Raw genomic sequence first — 16,197 nt, forward strand, 5'->3', positions numbered from 1 at the left:
CACAACCCCTGTGTTTCAACACCCATCTCTCCCATTGCTCTGTGCTCCTACTATAGTGTTATTTAATCTCGTGGAAAACAGTGTTTAAGTTATTAATACTGATGCTCTTCCAAGCTAAGCCACGGATTACACTATGATTGATTTTGTCATCATCTCATGATTCTTATTTCTTTCGAGTCAATAATAATTATTTCCTCAACCCCCTTCATTTGCTTTTCTTCAATGTAGTTCTTACAGATTCACCCCAAACTCTGCCAGTTGCTTACATTGGCTTTCAATATGCTTATTCCCATCAGTTATTCCATCCATTTCATCTTCTTGAAGACATCTCTTCCAGGGCCTTCTGACCCACTTCCATCTTCTATATTTGTCTGTGGCCTATTACACACACAGCCTGGGGTGTTCCTTTACTGTCCTGCTGGTATTTCCTTTCCTTCCTTCTGGTATTGTGATACAGTTTCTGATTCTAAAGTTTTCCTCTTTCTTGGTTTATACTTTAGTTTTGATGGAGCTCATCCTCCAGTAGCTTCCTGAAAAAAGGATGCATAATCATAAATATTTTGAAGCCTTGCCTTTCTTAATATGTAAAATGTTTTTATTTTACCCTTAATTTACTTAGTAGTTCATCTGGTTCTAAGAATTCTCATCTGGAATTCAGTTTCTTTTAGTACTTTGGAGGCATAGCTCCATTATCATCTGGCTTCTTTGGTTGGTTTTTATGAGGTATGAAGACATTTTGCTTCTGAATCTTTTTCACGTGGATTATTACACCATCCACCCCCCATCTCCCGAAACCTACATGATACTCTTTTTACCAGTGTTCTGACATTTCATGATTAGTATGTATGTCTTGGTGTGGGTCTGTTTTCACCCATCATGTTGGTATTCCAAAGGACTTTTCAATCTGGAAACCATCCCTTTGTTTTGAGATACAGTCTTGAATTATTTAATTGATTTAATTATTTACTTCCATTTTTTCTGTTTTCTCTTTTTGGAGGTACAGTTTGGATGGTGGATCTCCTGGTTTGGTTCTCTAAAGTACTATATTTTTTTCTCTAATTTTCCATCAGTTAGTTTGCCTATTTGATTAACCTCCCGAGAGTTTTTCTCAACTTTATTTTCCAATGCTTCTATTGAGTTTTTCAGTTTTTGCTGTCATGTTAAGTTTTAAGAGCTTTTTATTTGCCAGGTGTTCTGTTTATGTGGTTTCTTGTTTGTTCTAATCATTGCTGTGAGGCAAACCACCCCAAACATAGTAACATAAAACATTGCTGTTTTATTTTTTGCTCACACATTCTGTGGGTCAGGAATTCAGTTAAGACTTGAGTGACTAGGGGCTGGAGTCATCTTGGCTTCTTCACTCACATGGCTGGCACCTGGGCTGGGATGAATTGAAGACTGGGTTCAGCTGGGACTGTTGACTTGGGTACCAATGTGTGGCCTCTCTGTGTGGCTTCTTGCAACATGAGAAGTGAACTTTCCCTCTGACGGGGAGCTTCTGGAGAGCACATTTTCCAAGACAACCAGGTAGAAGCTACGTGGTTTTATATGACCTAATCTTGGTGGTCACGTAGTATCACTTCTGCCAAACTCCACTGGTCAGTGTAAACATAAGGTTGTCCAAATTCAAGGGGAAGGGAGTTTTGACCACTTCTTGATTGAAGGGTGGGAAGATCACATATCAGAAGAGCATATGGTATGGTAGTATTTTTTTTGCCTGTTTTTAGATAATACAGTCTGTCTTGTATATTGATTAATTGTATACAATATCTTTTTTTACCTCTCTGAGGATATTATTAGTAGTTTTCTTTTCCCTGTGCATAGTCTGTCTCCTTGAACATTTGGGGGGCATTCCCAATGTAAGCAGCATGATTAAGTCTTTTTCACTTGTCCTGATTGGATTCCCTAGACAGTAAATTCCTGCATTGGCTTGGCTGCCAAAGTTCTGGGAGCTGATAGCTGGAAATAGGGAAGGAGATGAGATCTCGATATTTATTGTCCTTGGGTTCACTTAGTCTGACTGTCTTCTCTTTCAGGAAAGGCATCAGTGTTCCAGTGCAGGACCTTTTCCAGGACACTCACGATGACAGTTGCCAAGTCCTGTAGTAGGTCCTGGGTGAGGAAGCCTTGGTATGTATTTGGGACTTTTATTTTTCTTGCTATCTCAGAATTCATGAGCTTTGGTTATTTAGAGTGGTTCTTATTGTTCAGTCATTGGCCTCATTGACTGTTCCCACTCCACATCCTTCAAGAAATCTATGTGATTTGTGAAATCTGAAGGTGAAGGAACACTGGACCCAGCAGTATGAACCTCTGCCTTATTTTTGTTATTTATTTTTATTTTTTAATTGTATTATTTATTATTATTTTATTTTATAAATTTATTTATTTATTTTTGGCTGCATTGGGTCTTCATTGCTGGGCATGGGCTTTCTCTAGTTGCGGCGAACGGGGGCTACTCTTTGTTGCGGGGTGCTGGCTTCTCATTGCCGTGGCTTCTCTTGTTGCGGAGCACAGGCTCTAGGCCCGCGGGCTTCAGTAATTGTGGCACACAGGCTCAGTAGTTGTGGTGCATGGGCTTAGTTGCTCTGCTGTATGTGGGATCTTTCCGGACCAGGGCTTGAACCCATATCCCCTGAATTGGCAGGAGGATTTTTAACCACTGCACCACCAGGGAAGCCCCCTGTTATTTGTTTTTTAATATTTTCAGTATTCTTTGTGTGTGCTTAAACTAAGTAATGTTTGATGACTGAAGTTCCATTGAAATAATATAGTATGTGGACATTTATGCCTCCCTTTAAACTTTTCCACATAGAAATCCCTTTCTTAATGAAATCTTATTTTCCCTTCACCTTCTCCTAACTCTTAGCCAAGTTTTGTTTAAGGGAATGTTCTATATCTTGAAGTTAGGCTCGTTAAATACTTTGAATGATACATCATTAGAAGAAATGTATCTTCTCTATTCTCCATGGTGATAAATACACAAAAACAAAAACATTATTATAAAATAGACTTGTTTTCTCACACGCTTACCTACTTTACAGAAACTTATCCATTGTGTTAAAACCTGAGACTGGTGATTTTACATTTTAAAAAGCATTTTTCAAAGCATGGTGGATGTTTAGGATGTGGATGAGAATGGTAAAGGCAAGCCTTTTTTGAGGTGAGATCTAAGTTTCTGGTCAGTTTCTTGAGGTGAGATCCAAGTTTTTGGTCAGGAACTTGTATTTTCGGTATGAATTTTGGGGTGACTATGAACTCACATCCTTTAAAAAAATCTGTTTAGGATAGTTCTTCTACTTCTTGTTTAAAAAACTCTACATGGGCTTTCCTGGTGGTGCAGTGGTTAAGAATCCGCCTGCCAAAGCAGGGCACACGGGCTCGAGCCCTGGTTCAGGAAGATCCCACATGCTGCGGAGCAACTAAGCTTGTGCTCCACAACTACTGAGCCCTCAGGCCACAACTACTGAAGCCCACGTGCCTAGAGCCCATGCTTTGCAACAAGAGAAGCCACTGCAATGAGAAGCCCGTGCACCACAATGAAGAATAGCCCCCGCTTGCCGCAACTAGAGAAACGCCCGTGTGCAGCAACAAAGACCCAACGTGGCCAAAAATAAAAATAAATAAAATAAATTAAACAAAAAAAAAAACTCCACAGGTGCTAGTCTTTTGTTTTTTGGTTGAGTTATAAGAGTTCTTTATATATTCTGGATATTTATCAAATAAATGATTTGAAAACATTTTCTTTTATCCTGTGGGTTGTGTTTTCACTTTTTTGATGGTGTTCTTTGAACCACAAAAGTTTTAAATTTTGATGGTTTAGTTAATCAATTTCTTTTTTCTTTTATTGCTTGGGCTTTTGGTGTTATATATAAGAATCCATTGCCAAATTCCAGGTCATGCAGATTTACCCCTGTTTTCTTTTTAGTTTTATAGTTTTAGCTCTTATATTTAGATATTTTATCCATTTTTTGGGCATATGCTATTTTGTATATGCTGTGAGATAGGGACACAACCTCATTCTTTTGGATGTGGACATCCAGTTGTACCAACACCATTTACTTAAAACACTGTTCTATCCTCATTGAATTCTCTTGGTACCCATATCAAAAATCAGTTGACTGTAAATGTAAGAGTTTATTTCTTGGATTCTATTCCATTGTTCTGTATGTCTTCTTGTACCAGTACCATACCATTTCTCTTACCATAGCATTTATAGTAAATTTTGGAATTGGGAAATGTGAGTCTTCCAACTATGGTCTTTTTCAAGACTGTTTTGTCTATCCTGGGTCCCCTGAATTTCCACATGAATTTTAGGATCAGCTTGTCAATTTTTGCTAAAAAAGGCAACTGAAATTTGATAGGAAAATTATTGGTTAATTATCAGGTATATTGCCATCTTTACAATATTGAGTCAAGTTATGAACGTGGAATGTCTTTCCATTTATTGTCTTAAATTTTTTCAATGAAATGTTTTCAACAGTCAAGTCTTATACTTCTTCTGTTGAATTGTTTCTTTTAGCTATTTTATTCTTTTGGATGCTATTATAAATTGAATTACTTTCTTCATTTTATTTTTGGATTGTTTATTGTTAATATATGGAAATACAATTGCATTTTTGTATAATGACCTTGAATCTTGCAAACTTGTTAAATTCATTCTAATTTTGTGTGTGTTTTTCTTAGGGTTTTCTATAAACAAGATTATGTCACCTACAAATAGAGATAGTGTTACTTCTTTCATTTTAAACTTGATGGCTTTTATTTCTTTTTCTTCCCTAATTGCTTTTCCTAGATCCTCCAGTAAAATGTAATAAAAGTAACAAGAGTAGACATCCTTTTCTTGTTCCTGATCTTAGCGGGGGAGAATCTAGTCTTTTACCATTAAGATGTGCTGTTAGCTGTGCATTTTTCATAGATGGCTTTATCAGGTTGAGGAAATTCCTTTTTATTCCTAGTTTATTCTACTGTTTCTATCATGAAGTGGTGTTGATTCTGTCAAATGCTTTTTTCTGTGTCTATTTGGATTATGGAGTAATTGTCACTCATTCTATTAATAGGGTGTGTTACATTGACTTTTGCATGTTAAACCAATTTTACATTCCTGGATTAAAACCCATGTGGTCCTGGCATATAATCCTTTGTATGTTGCTGGATTTGGTTTGCTGGTATTGTGCTGAGAATTTTTGTGTCTATAAGTGATATTGATCTATAGTTTTCTTGTGATGTCATCGTCTGCTTTTGTTATCAGGGTAATCAATTACTGGCGTCATAGAGTGAGTTGGGAAATGGTCACTCCTATTCCACTTTTTTTATAAAAGTTTTGGAAGGATTTTTGTTTAATTCTTCTTTAAACGTTGTAAAATTCACCAGTGAAGTCATCTGGGCCTGGGCTGTTTTTTGTGGGAGGGTTTTTGGTAATTGTCGTTACAGCTCTGTTCAGATTTTCTATTTCCTCTTGAATCACTTTCTGTAGTCTGTGTTTCTCTGTCTAAGAATTTGTCCATTTATCCAGATTATCTAATTTTATTGGATGATGACTTTTCATAGTATTCCCTTATAATCCTTTCTATTTATGTACGGTTGGTATGTTAGGTTGATATTTTAAAAATATAGGTGTTTATAGATATACATTCCTCTTGAACACTGCTTTTGCTGCATCCTATAAGTTTTTTTGTTTTTGTTTTCATGTCATTTATATCAGAGTAGTTTCTGATTTGCCTAGTGATTTCTTCTTTGACCCATTGGTTATTTAGGAGTGTATAGTTTAATTTTCACAAATTTGTGAATTTCTCAAATTTTCTTCTGTTGTTGACTTCTAATTTCATTCTTTTGTAGTGAAGGACATATGTTCCATCATTTCAGTCTTTTTAAATTTAATAAGGTTTGTTTGATAGTCTAGCGTATGACCCATCTTGGAGAATGTTCCATGTGTCCTTGAGGAGGATGTGTGTTTTGCTGTTCGGTGAAGGTGTTCTATAGCTGTCTGTTAGGTCTAGTTGGTCTATAGTGTTGGTCAAGTCTTCTGTTTCCTTGTTGACCTTCTCCTTTTTATTCGTTTTATAATTATAAAATGTGCTTCTTTGTCTAATAATTTTTGTCTTAAAGTCTGTTTCATCAGATTAGTATGATTACTCTAGCTCTTTTTTTTTGTATTTATTCGTGTAGTATATCTGTTTACATTCTTTTACTTAAACCTAGTTGTGTCTCTCAATCTAAACCATGTCTCTTGTAGACATCATATAGTTGGATCATTTTAAGAAAAATCTATTTTGCCAATCTCTGCCTTTTGATTGGAGGTCTTAGTCCATTTATATTTATTATAATTACAGATAAGGTAGGATTTACATTTGCTATTTTGTTATTTGTTTTTTGTGTGTCTTATGTCTTTTTTGTTCCTCTCTTCCTCAATTGCTATATTCTTATGTGTTAGATATTTTCCAGTGTACTATTTTAATTCCCTTGATGTTTCCTTTACTGTATGTTTTCAGGCTTTCTTAAAGTGATTGCCCTTGGAATTACAAAAAAAAAAAAGAACCTTCTTAACTTAAAATATTCTACTTTAGATTAATACCAACTTAATTTCAATAGTATTCAAAAACTTTGCTCTGATAAAGCTCTGTTCCCCTTCCCTCCTTTATACTATTATTACTATATAAATCACATCTTTATACATTATAATCCTGTCAATACAGTGTTATAATTACTACTTTATGTAGTTATCTTTTAAATCAGGTGGGAAAACTGTTCATAGAAAATTATATTTCCTGTGTATATACTTTTATAGATGCTTTTTATTTCTTCATGTGGATTTGAGTTACTGTCTAGTATCCTTTCTTTTCATCCTGAAGGACTCCATTTAGTATTTCTTTTGGGCAGGTCTGCTAGTGATGAATTCTCTTAGTTTTCATTTATCCAGAAATGTCTTAATTTCTCATTGTTTTTGAATGACTATTTTGCTGATCATAGAATTCTTGGTTGAATCTTTTTTATTTCTGTCCATTGAATATGTTATTCATTACCTCCTGGTCTCCATTGTTTCTGATTTGAAGCTGTTAATTTTGAGGACCCCTTGTATAATCACTTTTCTCTTGTTATTTTCAAGTTGTCTTTCAACAGTTTAAGAAGTATCTAGATGTGAATTTATTTGAGTTTATCATCCTTGGAAGTCACTGAGCTTCTTGAATGTACAGATTAATTTTTTTTTCAATTTTAATGGATTTTTTTTTTTTTTTAGAAATCTCCATTTTAATTTTTATTTATTAATTTATTTATTTTTGGCTGTGTTGGGTCTTCGTTTCTGTGCGAGGGCTTTCTCTAGTTGCAGCAAGTGGGGGGTCACTCTTCATCGCAGTGCGTGGGCCTCTCACTATCACGGCCCCTCTTGTTGCGGAGCACAGGCTCCAGATGCACAGGCTCAGTAGTTGTGGCTTACAGGCCCAGCGACTCCGTGGCATGTGGGATCTTCCCAGACCAGGGCTTGAACCCGTGTCCCCTGCATTGGCAGGCGGATTCTCAACCACTGCGCCACCAGGGAAGCCCTTAATGGATTATTTTTTAGAGCAGTTTTAAGTTTACAGAAAAATTACACAGAGAATCCAGAGTTCTCATAAACCTGCTCACATTATTTTCCCTATTATTAGTGTCTTGCACAAGTGTGGTACATTTGTTACAAGTGATGAAACAATATTGATACATTATTAATTATAATTAAGAGGGGTCAGTCTTTTTTTTTTTTATAAATTTATTTATTTTGTTTATTTATTTTTGGCTGTGTTGGGTCTTCGTTGCTGCACGCGGACTTTCTCTAGTTGTGGTGAGCAGGGACTACTCTTCATTGCAGTGTGCAGGCTTCTCATTGCGGTGGCTTCTCTCGTTGTGGAGCACGGGCTCTAGGCACGCAGGCTTCAGTAGTTGCGGCACGCGGGCTCAGTAGTTGTGGCTCATGGGCTCTAGAGCACAGGCTCAGTAGTTGTGGCGCACTGGCTTAGGTGCTCCGTGGCATGTGGGATCTTCCCGGACCAGGGATTAAACCCGTGTCCCCTGCCTTGGCAGGCGGATTCTCAACCACTGTGCCGCCAGGGAAGCCCCTAAAAGGAGTCAGTCTTTGTGTTGTACAATTCTTTGGGTTTGGACAAATGCATAGTATCCTTTAACCACTGTAACAGTATCCTATAGAATAGTTTCATCACCCTAAAAATGCCCTGTTCTGTACCTATTCATCTGTTCCTTCTTTCCTTCAAATCCCTAGTAAATGCTGCACTTTTATTGTCCTTATAGTTTTGCCTTTCCAGACTATCATATCTTTGGACTCATACAGTGTGTAGCCTTTTCACATTGGCTTCTGTCACTTTGCAGTATGCGTTTAAGCTTCCTCCATGTCTTTTAATAGCTTGGTAGCTGATTTTTAAAAAAATCACTGAATAATATTCCATTTTATAGATGTACCACAAATTGTTTATTCATTCACCTATTGAAGGACATCTTGATTGCTTCCAGTTTTTGGCAATTATGAATAAAGCTGATATAAACATTCATATGCCTGTTTTTGTATGTACATACATGTTCAGTTTGGGTAAATAGCTAGGAGTGTGATTGCTGGGTTGAATGATTAGCCTATATTTAGCTTTGTAAGAAACTGCCAAAGTGTCTGCCAAAGTGATTGTCCCATTTTGCATACTTGGAGCTCATTGAGTCTCTTGGATATTCAGATTAATTTTTTAAAGTCAAATTTGGGAAGTTTCAGCCATTATTCAAATTTTTTCTGGAGATATCATACTCCCTGACTTCAGAACATACTATAAAGCTACAGCAATCAAAACAGTGTGGTATAGGCACAAAAACAGATACATAGATCAATGGAACAGAATAGAGAGCCTGGAAATAAACCTACACACTATGGTTAATTAGTCTGTGACAAAGGAGGCAAGAATTTACAGTGGAGAAAATACAGTCTCTTCAATAAGTGTTTTTGGGAAAACTGGATAGCTATATGTAGAAGAACAAGATTAGAAGAACATTTCTTCACACCATATACAAAAACCAACTCAAACTAGATTAAAGACCTAAATATAAGTCCTGAAACCATAAAACTCCTAGAAGAGAACATGGGCAGAATGCTCTTTGACATAAATTATAGCAACATTCTTTGGGAACTATCTCCTAAGGCAAAAGAAATAAAAGCAAAAATAAACAGTGGGACCTAATTTTAAACTTAAAAGCTCTTTGCACAGCAAAGGAAACCACTGGACAAGACAAAAAGACAAGCTACTGAATGGGAGAAAATATTTGCAAATGATATGACCGATAAGGGGTTATTATCTAAAATATGTAAACAGCTCATACAACTCAATATAAAAACAAACAACCCAATCAAAAAATGGACACAAGACATGATTAGACATTCTTCCAAAGTAGATATACAGATGGCCAACAGCCATATGAAAAAAATGCTCATCTCTAATCAGCAGGGGAATGCAAATCAAAACCACAGTGAGATATCACCTCACACCTGTCAGAATGGCCATCATCAAAAGTCTACAAATAGCAAATGTTGATGAGGATGTGGAGAAAAGGGAACCCTAGTACACTATTGGTGGGAATGTAAATTGGTGCAGCCACTATGGAAAACAGTATGGAGGTTCCTCAAAAAACTAAAAATAGAACTACCATATGATTCAGCAGTTCTACTGCTGGAGATATATCAGAAGAAAATGAAAACGCTAATTTGAAAAGATACATGTACCCCAGTGTTCATAGTAATGTTATTTACAGTAGCCAAGATATGGACACAAACTAAATTGCCTGTCACTGGAATATTACTCATCCGTAAAAAATGAAATTCTGCCATTTGCAACAGTGTGGATGGACCTAGAGAATATTATGCTTAATGAAATAAGCCATACAGAGGAAGATAATACTATGTTATTAGTTATATGTGGAATCTAAAAAATAAAACGAATATATATAACAAGCCTCACAGATACAGAGAACAAACTAGTGATTACCAGTTGGGAGAGGGCAGGGAAGGAGGAGCAAAATAGGTGTATGGGATTAAGAGACACAAACTATTATATATAAAATAAGCAACAAAGATATATTGTACAGCACAGGGAAATAAAGCCATTATTTGGCATTTACTTTAAATGGAGTATAATATATAAAGTATTCAATCACTATGTTGTACACCTGAAACTAATATTGTAAGTCAACTGTACTTCAGTAAACAAAATAAAGTCAAATTTGGGAAGTTTTCAGCCATTATTCAATTTTTTTCTTCACCCCCTCCCCCATGCTCATGACTGCAGCCCCCTCTTTCACCCTTCTCTCCCACCCTTTCCTCCACTTTCTTTCTGACACTCCTGTTATGCATTTGTTGATGTGCTTAATGGTTTCTCACAGGTCTCTGGGCCTCTGTCATCTTTCTTAATTCTTTTTTCCTTTTGTACCTCAGGCTGGATACTCTCACTTGACCTTTCCTCAGTTCCATTGATTCCTTCTACTATCAGTGCATACCTGCTGTTGAGCCCCTCTAGTCAGTTTTTCAATTCAGTTATTGTACTTTCAATACAATCAATTCTATTGGTTCTTTTTTATAATTTCTATTTCTTTATTGAAATTCTCAATTTGGTTAAGTATCTTTCTCATGGTTTGATTTAGTTCTTTAGTTGTTTGAACATACTTATAATAACTGACTGAAAGTCTTTGTGTAGTTAAGTCCAGTGCTTGGGCTTCCTCCGGGACAGTTTTGATTGAAGCCCCTTTTTCTGTGTATGGGCCAGACTTGTGTTTCTCTGCGTGCCCTGTAATTTTTTGTTGTTGTTGAAAGTGGACATTTTATAATGCATCAACTTTAGAAATCATACCTCTGCCCCTGCCCAGCCCAGGGTTTATTGTTGTTATGGACCTTCTTGGGTTAATTTTGTAAATCTGTGTTCTTTATTGCGTGAGGCAACTTAAGTCTCTGTCCAGTTAGCTTAGAAGCTGACTAATGATTAGTCAGAGATTTTCTTAAATGCCTTAAGCAGAAATTGCTTAAGGGTATAACTTTGTTTAGGGATCTGATGTCTTAATAGTTCAGATGCTTAAGTATTTTAGCAGAATCTCCCAATGTTTGCTTTCCAGTAGAGATTTGGAATGGGGTAGTAGACAACATAGTTGGAGGAAGATGAGATAAGCAGCTAATTCAATTGCAGGATTGTCTTTAATGGGCCAGTGAGCATTGGGAATCCTCACAGCCGGATAGGATATGTAGGATTTTCCAATCATATAGGACCATTAAACTGTTCCTTGGCACACATTTTGGGAAATACTCCTAGAGTTTTCCCTGAAAAAGTTCAACCTAAATTGTAGGATGTCTTCAAACCTTTAGCAATCCACAAACTTAGACTAAAAAAAAAAAAGACTGGAGAGAAGGTTTTAAAAGAGAAATCAACGAGCCATCATTTTGAAGAAAAAAATGGATATGACCAGCCATCATTTTGAAGAAAAAAGTGAATATGTCGAATTAGTTTACCAGTATGCTTTCTGAGTGTGTGTGTATACTTACGTGGGCATATATATCCCTTCACAAATTTTTCTTTTTGTTTCACGTGTTTTTTTAAAAAAGACTCATGGGACATAACAGCATTGCTGGATGCCTGGCACATTTAAGAAACCTGACTGCATAAGAAGCACTCTACATGGGCAGAAGATGTTACCTGGAATTAGAGCACTAAATGATCCCGACTTTTCTTGATTTAAATGGTAAAAAGTCTAACTACTTTTTGTAACATTACTCTGTACAAATGATGGTCAGTTATTTATTTTTATTTGTATTATTAATATTCACAATTTGTTTCCTAATTAAATATTTAAAAGTTCTAGTGCTAATTCTGGTGTTAAAAACTGTTCAAATCTCTATAAATCTGGTTTTGAGACAATTGATAGTATTTGACTTTCTTTGTTAGAACCAATTGCCGAGTAATAAAATTGACTTTTGAAAACAAAACAATATCTGTATATTTGTAAACATTTTACATAATAAAAGTGGGTTAGGTTCCTGGAATTTGAATATAGACAAAGGGTCTTTCATAAGTTACAATTTGCATACAAGTGTTGTTTTTCAGCTAGTCTGTTTCTCTGTTTTGGATTATGTATGTCTTCTCTTCCTGTGGTGCCTGGTGTGGAACTGAACAAAGTGAAGTCAACCCAGAATAGTTCCAAATCTGACCTGGTTTCACCTGAGCCTTTCTGTTCCAGTTTGAAATCCAGTTGACCTGCTTTTCCTTGAAAGATTCTTAGAAGCCACAGCCATTTCTGAATGTCTCCTTAAGTGTACTCCCACTCCTAAGTTGGTAAAGAGCAGAGTGGATCTGATCTCTTCAAATACTTGGGGCTGCTGACACCAACTGATGGACATTAATGGATGTGTCAGGAGGAACCCAGATTAGTAATGATTTCAAGGCAAGGGGTGCTAATTAGCACTGGCACAGGATCAAAAACTCACCAACTGTGGAGAATTCAGTAACTATAGCCTAGGTCTTCAACTGTGTTTTGCACTTCAATATACCTGAGAGGTAAAATGTTGATTGTAGGATACTCTAGCATATCCTTGTACTCAGCTTTTTTAAAAAGACAATCTGGAATTGATACCAGAGATGATGGGTATCCTATAACACTACTTCCTTTCCTCTGATTGACCCACTTTGTTTTTGTCTTAAACATCTGACCTCATAGCAAAGAGGACAGTTTTTGAACCTGAGAAGATGTCATGAAACACTGTATTTTTTAATATATATATATATATATGTATGTATCCTTTCTATTTTTCTTTTAGTGCTGCCCTCCATTTCAAGATGCCTTTGCACTTCTGATAAATGCAAACTGACAAATCTCCAGGCCACGACAGAGGGGAAATCATTACTGCTTGAAGCCTGGAAGACTGCCCTTAATAAAGCCAAGTCCCCAGTTGTTCTTGAAATGCTGAGGAAGTTGTGGAGGAGGAAACTTTTTTCTTATCCCACTAAATACTACTTCTTCCTTCTTGTTTTTTCCCTGGTCACCTTCTCTGTTTTAAGAATTCATCAAAAGCCTGAATTTGTAAATGTTGGACATTTGGAGCTGCTTGAAGAGAATCCTAGTCGTAATATTAATTGTACCAAAGTTCTACAGGGTGATGTAGATGAAATCCAAAAGGTAAAGCTTGAGATTCTAACAGTGAAATTTAGAAAGCGCCCTCGATGGACAAACTATGACTACATAAACATGACCAGTGATTGTGCTTCTTTCATCAAGAAGCGCAAATATATTGTAGAACCCCTTAGTAAAGAAGAGGCAGAGTTTCCAATAGCATATTCTGTAGTGGTTCATCACAAAATTGAAATGCTTGACAGGCTCCTGAGGGCCATTTATATGCCTCAGAATTTCTATTGCATTCACGTGGATACAAAATCAGAGGAATCCTTTTTGGCCGCAGTGATTGGCATTGCATCCTGTTTCAGTAATGTCTTCGTGGCCAGTCAGCTGGAGAGTGTTGTGTATGCATCTTGGAGCCGGGTTCAGGCTGACCTCAACTGCATGCAGGACCTCTACCGAATGAACGCAGACTGGAAGTACTTGATAAATCTCTGCGGTATGGATTTTCCTATTAAAACCAACCTGGAAATTGTCAGGAAGCTCAAGTCGTTAATGGGCGAGAACAACCTAGAAACGGAGAGAATGCCATCCAATAAAAAAGAAAGGTGGAAAAAGCATTATGCAGTCGTGAATGGAAAGCTGACAAACATGGGGACCGACAAAATACATCCTCCTCTTGAAACACCTCTGTTTTCAGGCAGTGCCTATTTTGTGGTCAGTAGGAGGTATGTGGAGTATGTGCTCGAGAATGAAAAAATACAAAAGTTTATGGAGTGGGCAAAAGACACATACAGCCCGGACGAGTATCTCTGGGCCACTATTCAGAGGATCCCCGAAGTCCCAGGGTCACTGTCCTTAAGCCATAAGTACGACATGTCCGACATGCACGCGATTGCCAGGTTTGTCAAGTGGCAGTACTTTGAAGGTGACATTTCCAAGGGCGCCCCCTACCCGCCGTGCAGCGGCGTCCACGTGCGCTCCGTGTGCGTTTTCGGAGCGGGTGACTTGAACTGGATGTTGCGCGTGCACCACTTGTTCGCCAACAAGTTCGACACGGACATCGACCTCTTTGCCATCCAGTGTTTGGATGAGCATCTGAGGCATAAGGCCCTGGAGACATTAAAACACTGACCCTTGGAGGCAGTTTTAGAAATAATTAGGAGGCATGAGATGTACCCCATTTGATTCTTCCGCCTACAGAATCTAACTCTTCAAGCCAGAGAAGCTCTATGGTTTCTAATTAGCAGGTCGGTTAGAAAGGTTGTAGCCTTCAGGCTTGACTTAGAGTCAGTGAGAGGGTAGGGCAGGTTGCAGGGCGTTGTGCGGGGGAGTGGTCCGGGGCGGCTGGGGAAGAGGTTGAATGCAAGTTATCCTGTTTAAAGAGCTCAGGGACTGAACAAAACCTGAAGGTTTGACCTGTGCCAAAATTGCTTGGAGAGCTTTAAATATGATGGTTTTTCCTGATTTGAATAGATTTATAGCAACAGCCAACAGTCAGGATGTAATTTATTTTGTAGACCACGTTTGTTGAAAGAGAAATTTGACTTTATTCTAAATGATCTTTGTAAATGATTGACTTTCTGCTGTAACATTGCATTGTGTTGTGTGTCTCTATATGCCATCTCAGGGAACTTGCAAAAACGGGCTTGACTGAATGTGACTATTTCCCATTTACGCTTTTAACAATGTACATATGTTTTTAAAAGCGCCCCCCCCCCGCCGCCAAAAAAAAAGACTTTATAGTTTAGTTGATTCTATGAATCATCTTAGGTTATCTACAAAGTTAAGGTATCTTTGATTATTATAATGTCTACAGAGTAATACTCAATTTTTTCAAATATGTCTCTCTTCTCCTCCTCCAGTCTCCCTAGACCCTGCTATCAAGCTGTATATAAACTTGTTTTCATAGGGCTCCATATTCCTAGTGTCCCATATTACAGCCTCAGTTCTCCTATGTGATCCGATTGGCAGTAATTGGTGTGGAGAACTAAGACGGAAAGGGTGAAGTGTAAGTATGGCAGAGGGGAGGAGGAGTCATATGTAGACAATCTCTGAGACCTATGATGCAGCAATCGGTACTATCCCCAGAAATTAAGCCTGTTGCTCTTTGGGTCTGCTTGTGTCCATCCTCCAGGCTCTTGCATCCGACTGTCACCTCTGTCGCCTTTTGAAAGGAACTGGCTTCCCGTCTTCTTGCTTCTTCATGTTACCTGCCCATTGGTTATTCGTTAGCTCTTGCATTTTCAGTTCCCTTCTCTCTCGGAACCTATGAGGAGGGGAAAGGTGTGCTGTTGTACCACCTGCCATGCTTGAAGGCCTGGGTATCCTAAAGGGAACATTAGATTTGGGGCGGATTGTCTCAGTATTGATATTATTCTCAGCATATGGTTTTTACTCTGTTTTTCACTAAAAGACAGATTTGCGGTTGCTATTGTGCTGTCTCAAATCTCAAAGTAAATGAAGATTTAAAAAAAAAACCAACTTGCTCTTTTGCTAAGCTGATACCATTCAGCCATCGATCTAATAGGAAATGAGAAGCTTTATCATTTAGCTGAGACTTCAAACAAGAATCAAATCCATGTACTTTATTTTTAAAACTTAGGCAACTTAAATAGTATATGGGAAATATATAATATCAGACAGTTTTCAGGCATTCAACTGATAAAACATTTTATTCCTCAGAGTTAGGAAACATTTTTATTTTATGGAGAGGTTTGTTATACTGACCCTCTTGAATGAAAGTTTCACAGTTTTGGAAACTTAATCATTTGTAAATGTGCAAGTCAGTGGATTGCTATGGTTTGCATGACTTAACAGGGCAGCCAATGTTAGACCAAGAAAAACATACCCACTTTGAAAATTCAAGAGGTGATGTCAGTGAGGACATTATATGCATGGTGTTCTGTCTCCATTGGCTTCTAAACCAATTTGTTCTTTGAATGCACGTCACATGTCTCTCCCATGCTCTCTTTTAGAAGAAAGATTTTACCTGTAAGTTGGGCCTTTTTTTTTTTTACTCTAAAACCAGTGATTTTCAGTGACATACTTTGTGTCTATGTCTTGTGTTTCTTTCACTTCATT

The 16,197-nt window shown here is 37.4% G+C and overlaps 1 protein-coding gene across 2 annotated transcripts in view; it reads left to right on the forward strand.

The window, feature by feature from the left end:
* Window positions 1-14,819, forward strand: part of GCNT1 (glucosaminyl (N-acetyl) transferase 1) — a 52,061-nt gene extending 37,242 nt beyond the window's left edge. Inside the window, exons 3-5 of one of the 2 annotated variants that reach the window (XM_059924953.1) lie at window positions 2,037-2,130; window positions 11,609-11,745; window positions 12,818-14,819. In XM_059924953.1, coding sequence (XP_059780936.1) covers window positions 11,718-11,745; window positions 12,818-14,247 — 1,458 coding nt within the window. In that variant the 5' untranslated portion in view covers window positions 2,037-2,130; window positions 11,609-11,717 and the 3' untranslated portion in view covers window positions 14,248-14,819. The remainder of the gene's footprint in view (window positions 1-2,036; window positions 2,131-11,608; window positions 11,746-12,817) is intronic. The other variant, XM_059924954.1, reaches the window with a different exon arrangement.
* Window positions 14,820-16,197: the final 1,378 nt, after the last annotated feature.

Source organism: Balaenoptera ricei, chromosome 6 (assembly GCF_028023285.1).
Source record: "Balaenoptera ricei isolate mBalRic1 chromosome 6, mBalRic1.hap2, whole genome shotgun sequence".
Classification (NCBI taxonomy): domain Eukaryota; kingdom Metazoa; phylum Chordata; class Mammalia; order Artiodactyla; family Balaenopteridae; genus Balaenoptera; species Balaenoptera ricei.